Source organism: Corvus brachyrhynchos, unplaced genomic scaffold (genome assembly GCF_000691975.1).
Source record: "Corvus brachyrhynchos isolate BGI_N302 unplaced genomic scaffold, ASM69197v1 scaffold122, whole genome shotgun sequence".
NCBI classification, from domain to species: domain Eukaryota; kingdom Metazoa; phylum Chordata; class Aves; order Passeriformes; family Corvidae; genus Corvus; species Corvus brachyrhynchos.
The window spans coordinates 862,585-877,285 of NW_008236778.1; the positions used below are offsets into that span (position 1 = coordinate 862,585).

At 58.3% G+C, this 14,701-nt stretch overlaps 1 protein-coding gene across 1 annotated transcript; it reads right to left on the bottom strand.

Moving 5' to 3' along the window:
- On the bottom strand, positions 1-14,330 carry IQGAP3 (IQ motif containing GTPase activating protein 3). Its single transcript, XM_017727909.1, has 37 exons — positions 14,266-14,330; positions 13,770-13,926; positions 13,460-13,537; positions 13,202-13,278; positions 13,003-13,070; positions 12,622-12,735; positions 12,029-12,207; positions 11,640-11,727; positions 11,224-11,387; positions 10,957-11,044; positions 10,648-10,811; positions 10,328-10,488; positions 9,988-10,112; positions 9,649-9,812; positions 9,366-9,456; positions 9,117-9,284; positions 8,857-8,999; positions 8,613-8,783; positions 8,242-8,325; positions 7,687-7,758; positions 7,072-7,141; positions 6,481-6,689; positions 6,119-6,271; positions 5,845-6,008; positions 5,476-5,700; positions 5,250-5,390; positions 4,694-4,778; positions 4,166-4,398; positions 3,946-4,078; positions 3,549-3,651; positions 3,247-3,391; positions 2,996-3,083; positions 2,539-2,751; positions 2,252-2,418; positions 1,997-2,098; positions 1,518-1,626; positions 1-1,262 (listed from the first exon to the last, which is right to left on the bottom strand). The coding sequence occupies exons 1-37, from the start codon at positions 14,328-14,330 to the stop codon at positions 1,149-1,151; spliced, it is 4,875 nt and encodes a 1,624-aa protein (XP_017583398.1). The 3' UTR covers positions 1-1,148.
- Positions 14,331-14,701: the final 371 nt, after the last annotated feature.

The window sequence follows — 14,701 nt, forward strand, 5'->3', positions numbered from 1 at the left end:
ATCCAGCACGGAGGGGGGATGGAATAAGCAGCATTTGAGGCATTTATATGAGAGAAGGGAAAGAAAAAACACATAAAAACTTCATAAACAAACATCATTTTCCAAAAGACGAGACAGAGCCTGAGATGCCGATAGATCAGGTACCATCCCCCAAAAAACTTCCTTTGTGGAGCAGGTTTGGGACCTGCTGCTCCTGTGCCTAAAGGAGATGGGGTGGGAGGAGACTGGGACCACCAGCAGCTCCTTTCCCATCCCATGGAAGGGGCTGGAGAAGGAGCTCACATGGAGAGAAAGTGCTTTAAATGCAGCCACGGCCAAACACAGTCATTGTGCCACCCTTGAAAACCAATTAAGCACCAGAGCAAATCAAGATGGGACAGAGACATCACCACCCCTACTGGGATGGTGGTGTGGGGTTGTTCCACAGCAGATGGCAGGCACCAACATGATCCAGAGGTGTGGTCCCTGCTCCAGTCCCTCAAAGCATCCCTGGGACAGCAGTGACACTGAGCCTCTGCCTTGGATTTCTGCCCCAGCCTGGCTGAACAGCAGTGAAATTCATCTTTAAAAACCAAAATTCTTCTATTGCACCTCAATTTACTAGAGAAGAGCTCACAGCTGTCTTCACAAGCAGTTATTGCCTCTCTGTTCTGGCCTCTCCCTACCCCTCCCTATAAAGGCTGATTCTGACATTTCCCCAGCCTTAGTGTAAGGAATATATATATATATATATATATATATATTAGAATACCTTTATTAGATCAGTAAAACCTGTGTAGTGTCCAGAAATACAGAGTGTCCTTGGGCAGCTGGCTGTTGGCAACACAGGAATTAAACAGCCAAAATACCCAGATAAAAAGTAGATTTTAAGAGCAACACATTCTGCAAAAGCTTTGGCAGCTGCACCCTCCTGCAGGGAGGTTGGGCACTGGTTTAGTACCAAGCTCGGGGTGCCCAGGGCTGGGGCTGAGCCCTGTGTTCCCCAGTCAGGCACCGCTGGCTGCAGCTGCACAAGCACACTGCGTCCATGCAGGGAAGCTCCATGGCCAGCAGCAGCGTCCCTGCCCTGGGACCACTGACCCTGAGGTCTCTTTGGCAGGTTTACATTGTCCCCCTTCCCTACAGCCCCACCCCCACCCCTGACCCTGTTACTTCTTGAAGAACTTCTTGTTGAGGAGGAAAATGAGCAGGTTGACATTGACCTTGGCCTTGTCGAACATCTTCATGACTGCTACGCCCTCGTACTGCAGCTGCAGCAGGTCCTGTGGGAGAGGGGACTGTCACCACCACCAGTGCTGGGCCCAGCCAGGGGAGCCCAGCCACAGGTCCCAGAGACAGGGATCAGCACAGAGCTGGGTTTGCAGGGGGAGATGCACAGCGAGGCTGCCCCCAGCACCTCAGGGCAGGGCTCCACGGGCTCCGAGCCCCCACAAGAGCTGCAGACACCACCCAGCCCCCACAGACCCCGGCTGCCCTCATCCCTCTGGCCCCCAGCAGCTGCAGGACAGGCTCCACACCTGGTAGTGCAGCTGGAAGTGCTCCATGTCGATCCCCATGAATTTGGCTTTCACCTGGAACCTGCCTGACTCCTCACAGGGGATGATGTCAAAGATCACGTTCCTGAGCCTGAGAAGACAGAGCCACTCGCTACCAAAAGGGGCTTCACAGCTTTAACACAACCAAGGAGCAGGTCACGCACCCAGTGCACCCCCTCAGCACAGCAGCCAGACCCACAGCCCAAACCCCACTGCAAATCCCAACCTTCCTGCATTTTCCTGCACAAAACTGCTTGCCCCATCCATGGCAGGACAACAGTGGCCCATGTGCATCCTCCTCCTCGGTTATTTTCGTCTACCTGCCCAAGTTTTCATTAAATCATGCAATATCCTGAGTCAGAAGGGACCCACAAGGATCATTGCGTCCATCAAGTCCAACTCCTGGCCCTGCACTGAATAACCCCAAGCAAGAGCTCCTCCCCTGGGGCAGGGTTACGCACTGGCTGGGCGGCAGGTCCTGGATTTCCAGCAGCACCCCCTTCTCCCACAGCTGGGCTGCCGTGTAGTGCAGCGATGGCAGCTTCTTGCTCTTCCCACTGACCCTGCAAGAGAAGGAACCACGTGCTGAGAGCTCATCTCCAGCCATCTGTGACCCCTTGGATCCTCAATATGTCCCAGATTCACAACAACCAGAGAGCAATGAAAACGAATAATAGTATTTTTAAAAATTACTGATTTTTGGTAAGGAACCGCACTTGTTGCTGGCTGCCAGGTTGTCAAGGCAGGTCTTGATGTACTGGTTGTAATAATCAATTTGCTCCTCATAAAACAAGGTCTTGGCATCAAGGCCCTCCAGGGTCTGCCTCAGCTTCAGGAGCTCCCTGTGGCGCTGCTGCCGGTGACGCCGCTGGTTCCGAATGTCCTGGAGGAAACAAAGCGGTGCCAGAAAGCCAAAATACGTCATTATGAGCTTTACCAGAGCACCAGAGCAGCACCTCAGTGGGGTTTAGGGGTGATCCCCAATTTGTGTCCCCCAGCACACCTTGGCCAGCTCATCAACGAGCTCCTGGTACCGGTTGGCAGAGTCCACCAGCCCCAGGCTCTCCAAGCGCCGCAGGTTGCGGATGACCTTGCGCTTCTTCTCCTCCATGGAGAGCTGGCCGTTGGCAGCCAGGGAGCGATGGCGCTTCAGCGGGGCAGAGGCCTGGGCGTCTCGCAGCGCTCGCCGGCGCACGAGGCGCTCATGGGCGGCTTCCTAGGGATGAGAAGGGATGAGCCTGGAACACAGCTGGAATGGGATACAGAGATGGAACAGCCAAACTCCTTCACCCACGCTTTGATGTGGGTCTCTCCTGGCCCAAGAACGCGTGATTTTTCTGAAAACCAGAGTCCAGTCACTGCTGGACCAGTGGAGCAGGGCAGCTTTTTGCTGAGGATTTTTTGCCATTTGCCCACAAAGTTTTGCAGTTCATGCCCAGCAGCAGCCTCACACATCCCACCTCATGCTCTGAGGCTGGTGTCCACAGGATTTCCGGGAGGGAATCTCCTGGCTGCGACTGGATCAAATCCACCAGCATCTGCTTGGTGCTAGAGACCAGAGGGAGATGTCAGGCATCCACTCCAGACCAGCACCCTCCACACAATATTCAGTTGCCTCCCAAGAGTTTCTTGCCCGTCTTGAGCATCTCAACCCCCAGTACCCTTCCAACATCCCCAGGACCCTCCTGATGCCCGCAGAGCCCATCCTCACCTCAACAGCAGGCTCCTTGTGTCACTCTCCTCGCTGCTGGCTGCTGGCACCAGCTTGTTGGTGAGGGTGAGGGAGATCTCCGTTCTGCTGAGCTGGGAGAGCACCTGCTCAGCACCACTGTCTCCTAGGCTGGCAACACTCTCCCCTGCGAGGGCAGAGAGAGCCCTGCTAGCAGTGTTGGGCTCTAGAGGGCTGACTTTCCATGCCCAAAGCAATCCAGCTCGAGCTTCGTGCAAATAAAGTGTACCCATGTCCACCCTCCTCTCATCAGGGTAGGGGGTGGGTCCTGGAGTTCAACCTACCGACCAGGGACTGGACTGTAGGAAGCTCATTGAGATCCTCCAGGAGCTCGTGCAGGGGGTCACTGTGGTGTGGTGCGATGGAGTCCTGGTGCTCGAGCAGGAGCTGGACAGTGCAAGGGATGAGTCAGTGACAAAGGAGGATGCAAAGGGAGAGCGAGGGAGGGTCAGCCAGGAGCGGCACAACGCCCTTTGCACCCAAGAGGGGATGGAGAAGATATGAGGTTTGCAAAAGGACAAACCTGCAGAATCTAGATCATTTCCTTGCTTAGAAAAAATGGGTCAGGAAGAGGGAAGCTGTGCCAGGGGTGGGATACAGAGGAATGCAAGGAAATGCAGCAGAAAGCCCAGGAGGTGGGAGCAGAGGAAACAGATCTTGCCATGAGCATTATGCCCTGACCTTGTGCGTGTTGATGAGCTCCCCCACAGTGATGTAGATGACTGGTTTGGCCACTGCCACCATCTCTGAGTACTCATCCATGTTAAACCTCTGTTCAGGCTCAGGGACGCAGCAGGCAGCAGAGATGAACCTCCTGCAGGGAGGGAGCCCTTTGGTCAGCCCCAAACCCTGCCACCAGCTCCTAGCCGCCGTCCCACGCCCTCGCCATCCTGGGGCCCACCTGAACTTGTTGTGGGTGTCCTCCAGGTACTGGTTGAGCCCACAGAGATGGGCGCTCTCCCCCTCGAAGGCCTTGCGGGCAGCGGCGTGCTGCAGCACGTTGGCGATGGACCCCAGGCTGCGGCGGTGGTCGGGGTGCAGGGCTGCCCCGGCAGACACGTCCACGATGTCAAAGCCATCGGGGGCCACCACCGCCGGGTTCATGAAGCGGTAGTAGAGCAGGTTCCCCACGATCTAGGACATGAGACAGGCTGGGGGCTGGGGAGCAGATGGGTTGGGGCCCAAGGAGCTGATGCTCAGCAGGGAAGGATGTTTCATCCCTGCACTGCCTGGTAGGATCCTCTTGGCAGAGATGGCAGTGCAGGGAAAGGCCCACTCTTGGCATTTCCTTAGTGGCTCAAGGAAAATGTTGATTTGGGCACATTTTTAAGTCAAGAGGACCTGACATTCTGTGGAGGGATATTGGCCCTTCATGAACAGGCACAGCTGAACCCCACCAAACTGTGCAGACACCCCAGTCCCAGGGTACCTTATCAACCTCCTCTGCCGGGGCCTTGGGGAATTTCTCAACCAAGGACATCCTCAGGATTTTGGCCATGTAGCGCATCCCATAGCTGAGGAGAGGCAGGGAGAAGGCCATCAGCACGTGGGTCCACCCTGACCCAGTCCTACTACCCATCCATCCAAGAAGCAGCAAGCCACTAGCCCTGGGGTGATGGAGAAGCCCACAGGTGGGATTGGCAGCTACAGCACCCCTCAGCTCCCTCCCCCACCCTGCTGCCAGCCCAGGCATCTCTGGAGGAAGCCTTCATCCTCTGAGATGACCACAAAGCTCAGATTCCTCCTGGCAGACATCTCAATGTCAGCAGTAAACTGCCCAGAAACGGAGCAGAAAAACAAGCCAGCCCATGGGGCACTGCTGATATTTGGGGTTCCTCTTGCTGACAGTGCAGTAACTCAATCCTGCAGCAGCAAAGGGAACAGGAAGCCCCCCATAACCCAACCTCCTTTCTAAGGCCTTGCTGGAGACACCTTAGAGCCAACAGCACTGCCGGGCTGTGCACAGAAACCATCGGGATACTTACGGGATCTTGTCAACAGAAGAGGTGATGGCAGAGACAAACTTGTCTGTTATTGCCAGGAGATTGCGGATAGAAATATCCAGCCGCCTTTGGACTTCGGGATGGCTGAGAGCCTGCTCAGGGCTGACCTCATACGGGAGCTTGCTGTGAAGGGAAGACGAGGTCCCCATCACCATCCCAATGCCCATCACCCTGTGGCCAAGCCAAGCCTTCTAACCCGGGGTCTGACCTTCTGTGCCCACTCTGCGACTCAGTCTGGTTGATCCACGCTTTGTAGATGTCCACAGGGTCCGTGCGGATGCTGAGGGTCTTGTCCTGCAGGACCTCCTGCACCGGGCCAGCCAGGATGTGCCGCAGGGCCTTCTGCCCACGCACATTGCGGTAGAAGCTGACCACCAGCCGGATCACCGTGGCATTCCCCGTCAGGATGTCATGAACATGGTCCACCTTGGACCTGGGGACAGAGATGGGGCAGATGAGATGAGGGGATGGACCAGTGTGTGTGTTCCCCACGCAGGAGGCAGCAGACAGAGGAGATAGCAGCATCCAAGCCTTTCCCTGGGCCTGTTCCCAAACCAGGGCACCCACAGACACCCACCTGATCTCCTCCTGCAGTGCCACTTTGAAGAGCTGGAGCAGCAGATAAGCCTCCCGTGGGTTGGACGCGTAGTTGTAAAGCGTAAAGATCACAGACTCCATGAATTTGGTGAACTTGTTCTGGGGCATCTGGAAGATCAGCCTGGCCAAGTACACTGGCTGTGTCTGCAGGGAGGAGGGACACCAAGCTCACCCAAATGTTGTGGGGTGGCAGGGAGCCCAGTCCCTGCACTGCCCTGAGCTGTGGGGGACAGAGCAGAGCCCCCCAACCCCACCTGCAGCAGGTAGAAGAGGTGCTGATAGGCCTCCAGCTTCTGCCGTTTCTCCTTGCTGAGCGACTTGAGCCCCTTCTGCTTGTCCATGGACATCATCTCTGAGAGCTGCTCCTTGTTCTTCTTGGTCAGCTTCTTGCAGTGGGAGACGACCTCCTGCAGCCACACAGGCAGGGAGAGAAGCACGGGGGTCTGCCTAAGGCTCCGGCATTCTGACCAGTTTCTGGGAGAGCCAGAGGCACCCCAGTGCTCCCCAACCCCTCCCTGACCCCTCCAACTACTTAAAAAGTGAAGCAGAGACAAGTTCAAGCTGCGATGAGGGCAGGACCACACGAGGCAACCGAGTCCTCCCCCACTCTCCCAACCTGCAGCGTGATCCTGTTCTTGACCAGCAGCCCAATCTTGATGTCCATGAGGTCCAGGTCGCTCTCCAGCTGCCGGCTGGCACGGATCCCCTTCACCACCTCCTCCTGCAGCCGCAGCACCTCCGACTCCTCCCAGAAGTCGTGCTGGCTCTGCTCCAGCAGGTGGATGAAGCGCCGGACAATGCCCAAGGGTGGACTCTTGGTGTGGACTGTGGCAACGCACAGCAATGCCATGAATATTTGCAGGATGGAGGATGGAGTGGCCAGCCCCACCGCAGACCCCCGGACCCCCAGCATTCACCCAGACACCCCATCCTCTTCCCCAAAAAGCATCTTCTTGCAGCACCAGGACATGGGACAGCACACGGCCACACTGTGCAACAGCCTCCAGGAAGATTTTGGGGGCAGATGGGAAGCCTCAGGGCTGATGACCAAGGACCACCAAGGCTCTGACACTTCTGTCCTTGCCAAGGGGCCACCAGTGGCCTACCTGCCACTGCTTCCCCACTGTTCAGAGCCAGCAAGGGAAGAGGCAGAGTCCCCTTCCCAATCAGCCATCACACTTCAGAGTGGCAATGAGCAGGCACTTACCCAGCATCCTGTAATTCCCACGGGCCTTGTTCGCTCGCACAAAAGCCTGGATTTTAATTACAGCTTTAATCTGCCAGGACAAACAAGGGGGTGGGAGATGTTTTTCCATAGTGTCCCTAACACACATGGGGAGTGAAAGAGAGCTGAACAAGCACATCTCTGCCTGGTCCCACTGCCAGGAATGTATCAAGGCCTGGGATGAGGGTCTCTGCAACCCAGGAGAGATTTTGGGATTCTACCCTTCTCAGTGGTCATTCCCTTCCACTCACTGTTTCAGAAGCTGCAGAGACTCCAGGGGTGCAACTTCACTTCCTGCAACTGACACTCCCCCTTTTCCCCCCAAAATTTCCTCCCCCTTTTAATGGGCATCTTGAAGTCACTGTTTTTTGATGGAACTGGAGTGGTTTTTCTCTCCTCCCACTTTACAAAACCCAAGAGTTTGGCTTCCAGACCCACCAGGCACCTATCTGTCCCCCTGCCAGGATGAATCAGTTCTCCTTCCAGCTGCACTGCAAGCACTCGGGGACAGGGATCCAACTGTGTGCTCTGGATCATCCCCCTCCATCCCCACCAACACGGTCCCAGGAGTTGTTTCACTCTCATCCCATTACTCACGTTCTGCCTGAAGTATCGCAGCCTCTCCTGGTACTTCCTCTGTGCCTGCCACATCCTCACGGCCGCCTGGATCTGGGACAGATGTTCAAACATTTGGATTCTGGAAGTACTTGCTAGGCCAAAGGGAATGGGTGGAGGGGAAAAATCATGGGGACTTCTAGGGGAGGTTTAGGTTGGATATTAAGGAAAATTTCTTTAGGGAAGGGCCTTGGCACAGGCTGCCCAGCAAAGTGGTGGGTTCACCACCCCGGGAGGGATTTACCACCCATAGGGATGGAGCACTTGAGGACATAGTTAGTGGTGGCCTTGGCAGCACTGGAGGAACAGCCGGACTGTGATCTTTAAGGGCTTTTCCAGCCTCAACGAGCCCATGGTAACAATTCTGTTCCAGGATTTTTTTCTCCCCTGTCCCCTCACACACTGCCCTGGCCCAGCTGCCACAATCCCCCCTGGCTCCTCTGCACTGGGCAGGGGTAGATGCCACACTCGCAAGCTGAACAAGCAGGCAACAATGCCCAACAGGGGAACAAAGGCTGAAGAAAGAATCTTCCAAACCTTGATTGCAGCCTCTGTGTTGGCTTTCAGGTAGTGCAGCCTCTCCAGGTAAGCTCTGCGCTGCCTGTACCCCCTCCAACAAGCCTGGGCACAAGAAGACACCACGTAGAGAGACCTGCGTGAGGTCACTGTGACTCTGTTGGTTTTTCAGGGAGCACATGAGGAAAGAGCATAACACAGCCTAGGGGAAGAGGAAACCAGCACCCAAAGCAGCTACTGTGAGAGAAACAAGCCCCACACTACCCTCACGGCAGTAAAACTACAGAGTAGCACACGCCGGCACTCCCTGGACCTGCCGGAAGATGCTGCGAGCAGCTGCCCGTGGTTTGCGTTGCTGTGCTCAGAGGAGGGACAGATTCTGGCTGCATCACCTGGATCCGAATGGCAGCCAGCCTCTGCTGGCACAGGACGTGCCGCCGTGCCGCGAACTCCCGGCGAACGAGGAAGCCCCGGAGCCGCGCCTGCAGCCTCACCACTAAGGCGACGTTGGACGCCCACAGGCGCTGCCGGCCGTGCGCCGCCGCCACTCGGGTGATGACCGACTGCAAGGACACCAGGCACCAGCTCAGCCCCAGAGATGCCGCCGGTGCCCACCCAGCCCCATCCTGCCCATACCTGGATCTCCTCCCGGCTCAGATGTGTGGTGTTGAAGCTGCCATTGTGTGGGCACTGCCAGCTGCCCTCCAAGGTCTGCAGGTTCAGGTAGTACTCGGCCCCATCCAGCAGCCTGTGCCGGATCCAGGATGGCTTCGCGCTCCCTGCGTACCAGGATGGATGGGAGCTGCTAGAGAGTGCTGCTCCCCCCAAACACCCGGGCCAGGGGTGCACCCCAGGCCCCCAGGGTGGGGGAGGTTTTGCAGCCCCCAGGGTTTTACCTGCTGGTCTCTTGGTGGCCATGAGAGCCGCCAGCTGCTCCTGGTAGGTGTCAGCACAGGCGCTCACCACCCCGCGCAGGGCCACGTCAGGGTTACACAGCACGCGCAGCGTCTGCGACGCCTTCCCTTCCTTGATGGCCTGGTTGATGGCAGCTGTGCCCAGAGCCACTGCGGGAGCAGAGGGGCTCACGTCAGCCCCTTCTTGTCCCCCGACCTCTGCAGCAGCACCCACATGGGGAGAGCACTCACTGCTCCTGGCTGCCACTGTGTCCTGGTTGGCCTGGCAGACCCCTTCCTGGATCTCCTCCCACCAAAGCACAGCTCCATTGTCCTCCGTGGCCTGAGAGATGGGGGAGATGGGGTCTAGTGAGCTGGGCAGCCCCCTTTGAGCACCTCCTGCTTTGCAGGTGCTGCATTGCTGGAGTGGGGGGGGTTACTTCACAGTCTTGTGACCAAAGTGGGGTACCCTGCATCCAGGGGCGGATACCATGCTGCTATGGAGGTACTCCACAGCTGATGATCCCCACCCCACCTGGACTTTCTGCCTCCGTGCCCTGGACAGGACACTGTGGTAGCGCGGGGCGGTTGGAAGGGCGATGTCGGGCAGGGCGGGCGCCAGCAGCAGCAACGCCGCCAGCGTCTTCTCAGGGTCCGCCTGCAGCAGCGCCTCGTTGACCAGCCGGACTGCATGGACTCCTGTGTGGGAGGGAAGGGACACAGGTCAGCCCCTCCAGTGCACCCAAGGGAGTCACAGCCCAGGGTGGCATGAGATTCTCTGGTGTCTCATTGCGGCTGGAATCCCAGTGCAACCTCCCTCCCAGGATATCTGCAGGCCCCCTGCACGCCCAAACCTTGTGTGGGCAGGACTCACGGTTGTTTTCATCCTGCACTGATAAATTCGTGCTGTTGACACTGTCCTGAATGTCATTCCAGCTCAGGAACTCAGCTCCTGCTCTCCTTGACTGGCCTTTCAGCTGCAACAAGTCATCAAAGTACCTGCAGGAGAGACACAGGGCAATGACTTGGTGCATTCCAAGCAGGGCTCAGTGCATTCCGAGCAGGAGGGCACCTGCCAGAGCCAGCTGCCCAGCTCTTCAGACAGGCACAGGACAGGAAGGCTGCTGGAACAAACCCACAAAAAGCCCAGGCCCCTGACCAGCCCCTCCCACAGGACTTCTTCACACCAGCCCCCAACACAGAGCCCAACTTACCGCTGTGCGTTTGCATCCTCAACTCCTGAGAGGCCCAGGGCAGGGCTGACCAGGCTGCTCCAGAGCCTGTTGGGGTCCCTGGCATCCAGGGCTTGGTTAACCAGTGCCACAGCCGAGAGCATCTCCACAGCCACAAACAGCTCCTCCTGTGCCAACTCGCCCTGCATGGGGCAGGCAGAGACACTGAACCCCCATAACCTCATCCTCCAGTCCCAGCTGCTCCGGAGAAGCAGCAGCAGAGGAAGCACCGCAGTCCCAGCAGAGGCACCAACCCCCCCAGAGTCAAGGGGACCCATCACCCATCCCCGGGGGTCTCTCACCCGCGGGTGCTGGCACTGCAGCAGGGCCAGCTGGTGCTGGTACAGGGGGGCAGCAGGGGCGTGCACATCAGGCAGTTGTGCTGCAGGGTCCATCAGCGCTTCCAAGGTTTCTGCTGGCATCCCTCGGCGGACAGCAGCGTTGATCCGGCCAACAGCCTGCAGCACTGAGGAACAGACAGGGGAGCTGGCACAGGGATGCTGCAGGAGGTGGCCATGCCCTGTCTCAGGGCCAGGCTGCCAGCAGGCCCACCAGCTCCAGGGATGCACCAGGAAGCAGAACCTGCAACAAGTGTTCACCAAGGCACTCACTGGCTCGCTCCTTCTCGTCCCTCCGGTTCGCTGTGAGGATCCCTGCCTGCACCTCCTCCTGCTCCAGCAGCTCCAGGTAGCCCAGCTCCTGCAACAGGTAGAGAGGGGTGTCACAGCTCATCATGCTTGTGCTGACAGAGCAGCCATGCTCAGACCCCTGGCAGAAAGCTGCCAACTCCCCAGCCCAGGGGACCCCCCTCTTCTGGGGGACCATGGCGTGCCCCCCAGCACAAGCACCCCACACCACAGGCTCCTGCCAGCCCCTACCAGCGCCTTCTCCTCCCGGTCCACGCTCAGCTGCTCCAAGTAGAGCTCGAGGTTGTCGCGCTGGAGGCAGCGCAGGGCCAGGGTGGGGTCCTGCAGTGCGTGGTGCAGCGCCAGCACATCCTGTCTCTCCAGGGCACTGTCCACCTCTTCCAGAGCCCCACGCACTGCAAGAGGCCAGTTCACTCCAGAGGTGAGCAGGTAAATCATCCCACAGCTCCAGGGAGCAAAGGCAGCTATGGCTGAAGCCTGCATTCCCGTCATTTTAACTTCTCCTTGGAAATGCACACCCAGCCCTTCTTCCCACTAGGACTGAGGCTCCTTTCTGCTATGCCCACCTCTCTCCCCATGCCCTGGGCTACCATGGTCCCACTATAAGCCCCGGAGAACTCCCAAAGGGAAGCCCCAGCTTTGCTCACCATTCACTTTGTTGATGTTCCCTTGGATTTCAGCCTGGGTCAGACACCAGTCATAGACGTCCTCTCCTTCGGGGATCACCTGCACGTACTGGAGAGGGACTCCCCAGCCTGAGCTTTCTGCCCAAGCACACCCCACCATGCACAGTGGGGTCCCCCTGCAGATGCCTGGGCTCATTTCCCAACCCCAAGCCCTGAGTGAATCAGCCCCCGAAGAGGAATCATCTCCCCAATCTTCTGCTCAGCACAAGGGCTCCCAGGCTGCGTTTCAGCCAGCAAGCACCGTATGGTCTCTGGCCAAGGGACCCCTCCAGCTGGAAGCACCCCCCAGCCCAACAGCAAAGGGGCTGCTCCTCTCCCAGCCACCCCGGAGCACCCTGTGCCCTCCTCACCCTGTTTCTGGCATTGCTGCCCTTCTCCAGCTTGGCCTGGTGCAGAACCTCCTGGTAGGCACCTGCCAGCTCCTCGCGCAGTCCCACCAGCATCGCGTGGGGGTTGTGGAGGGTCTCCATCGTCTGGGCCACCACCCCCCGCTCCACCGCTTCGTTGATGGCCAACACTGCGGCGTGGACTGGAGGCGAGGCGGGGAGGAGGTGGGTGAGATGGGACACGGAGGGGCAAGATGGACCCCCCACTTTATCCCTGCAGGCAGTGGGACAAGACATTCCACGGGCGATGGTGGGAGCCTGCCCTGTTCGAAAGGCAAGCTGCAGTCTCCAGCACCCAGGAAGTCTGTGTCTCACAGGAAGCCCAGGGAATGCAGAACCCCAGATGCTGCTGGCCAGGAAAGGGCTGTGCCAGCACCTGCATCCTTGTGCTGGGCCAAAAGAGAACAACCTGGTGCGTCCCACTGCATCCCAGAGCACCATCACCTCCCCGAGCATCCCCTCCCAGTTTGCTGGCCCCAGATTTGGCATTCAGGGGCTGAGCCAAGATCCTGCTACAGGCTGACAGGCAGCCCCACTCCCCACCAGGCACCCATCACCTGCTGCTTCATCCACTGAGAGCTCATTGGCCAAAATGCCGCCAATCTTGCTGAAGGCAGGCAGCTGCAGCCCATACTTCTCCAGCTCCCGCTTCATGTTGTTGATCTCCTCCTCTGGAGCAGAGCACAGAGGCAGCACTGCTCAGCACCAGCCCCGTGGCCCAGTGCTGGAGCAGGGGCAGCCAGCAGAGCCCCCACTCCCCTGCCAGACCAAGAGGGGTGCAGAAAACCCCTACACTGGGGTGAGCATCCCTGAGGCAGCTTTGGCAAAACTCATCCAAAACTAGCACTCCTCACATCCCTCCTGCCACGGGACCCCAGAGCATTGGTGGCAACCCCCCCCGGCAGCCCCAGCCCAGGTCTCCCCGCATGGTGCCATACCTGTGAAGTCCACTTTCCCATACAAGTCCTGGATCAGAGGAGCCAGCCCCAGCTTGAAGAGGTACAAGCTGAAATACAAACCCACACCATGACATCACCTGCTTCTCCCTCCTGACGCTTCTGTGTCACCTGAGGCTGACACCACCAGAGGGCTCATAAGCACAAACACATCCCGTGACAGCCAGGCCAGGGCACCCACCTGAGTGCATGGATGCAGTAGACCACCCGGGGCATGTTCTTCTTGTCATAGATGTCAGTGGTCTCTGGGTGGAAGATCTGCCAGCAAGACAAGAGACACCTCAGGTGGCAGTGGCATCAAGATGGTCCCCAGCTGGGCTGGTGTCAAAGAGTGGGGGGCAGAGACGAAGCCGCCCTGCTATACCAGCACCCCCCAGTACTGCCACAAGGCAAAGGCCAGTGTGTTCCTGGGCTGGGGAAAGCAGAGGGGAGATGTTACCGAGGGAAGCCCCACGTGGCTCATGGCATCGCGCCAGTAGTTGATGTTATCCGTGTGCCGGAAGTGAAGACCAGCTGCCTGGAAGAGAGGAGCTGAGGTCAGGCTGAACCCCACTTTCTCCCATCCCTGGGGTCCCCCTTGCCCCCAGACCAACCCAGCCAGGGCGGGAGGTTAAAGACAGAGGCAATGCCTGTGGCCTCAGTGACTGCTGTCAGCAAGTCCCTCCTCACTCTGCCCTCACCAGCAATGCAACGGTCTGGGGGCACACCCCAAGGGGTGCTACACCTTCCCTCTGGTGCCACAGCCTTACCTTGTACCGTGTCTGTTCAGGGTCGTAGATCTTCTTCAGTGGGACAATGGCAGGGGCAAAGCAGTGGCCCAGCTTGGCCAGGAGGACCCCGTTGCGCAGGCTCTCCTCCAGCTCCGTGGGCGGAGGCAGCCCCTCGCCCAGACAGGCCTCCATCCAGCTGGCAGGGCAGAGACAGAGCATGTCACAGACCCCCAGCACCCCACCTAGCAGAAAAGCACCCAAAGGACATCCCCCCCAACCCCATTCCAATAAATCCTCCCTGGCAGGGAAGCTCAGCCCTCAGGCTTTTGCTGCTGGGTGGTTTTCAGTTTGGGTGTAGGGCTGAGTGTCCCCCCACAAAAAAACAACCCCCCAATCACCTTTGGAGAGCCACAAAGCCCCAGGATCCAGGCAGCATTCCGCAGCATTATAACCCCACCCATTCCCCTGTCTCTCCCCTTGACACCCCTTTTTCCCCCAAATCTGAGCTCGAGGATCTCCCCAAGTGCAGCCCCACCGCTTGGCTTCTTCCAGGTGACACAGGTACTGGTAGGCAACGTTCTGCCTCCTCTGCTCGTCCATCTCTTCTGCAGTTGGGCGCTCACCTGGGGAGAAAGGGGGCCTTCGATCAGAGCCCCCTGCTCAGGGGAGATTTTTGAAGCCCCCATGGCCACTGAAACTAAGATTTGGGAAAGGCTTTGGGTGCAGTAATCTCCCACAGCCCTCGTGGGAGTGGCACCAGCGCCACCAGCCAGGCCCTTCTGGCAGTGGGAGGAAAGTTTCCGATTTCCCTTTTTCCCAAATAACGGCCATCAGGGCTGGCAGTGCGGGAGGGCCCAGAGCCAGCACCCGGGGAGGAGGTGGGGAACACAGCTGCAGGTTTGGGGTCCTTTGACCCTGCTGGTGCTGGAGGCATCCACGACCCAGCTGCCCCCCAACAAACCACTCCTCAA

What these genes read in the sequence shown, in the direction of transcription:
- IQGAP3 (XM_017727909.1), bottom strand. Translation starts at nt 14,330, where the DNA reads ATGGACGAGCAGAGGAGGCAGAACGTTGCCTACCAGTACCTGTGTCAC. An exon ending in GGCCACCAAGAGACCAGCAG is followed by an intron (nt 9,000 to 9,116) that starts GTAAAACCCTGG and finishes CCTGGTACGCAG; the next exon opens with GGAGCGCGAAGCCATCCTGG. An exon ending in CAGGACCTGCCGCCCAGCCA is followed by an intron (nt 1,627 to 1,996) that starts GTGCGTAACCCT and finishes CTGTCTTCTCAG; the next exon opens with GCTCAGGAACGTGATCTTTG.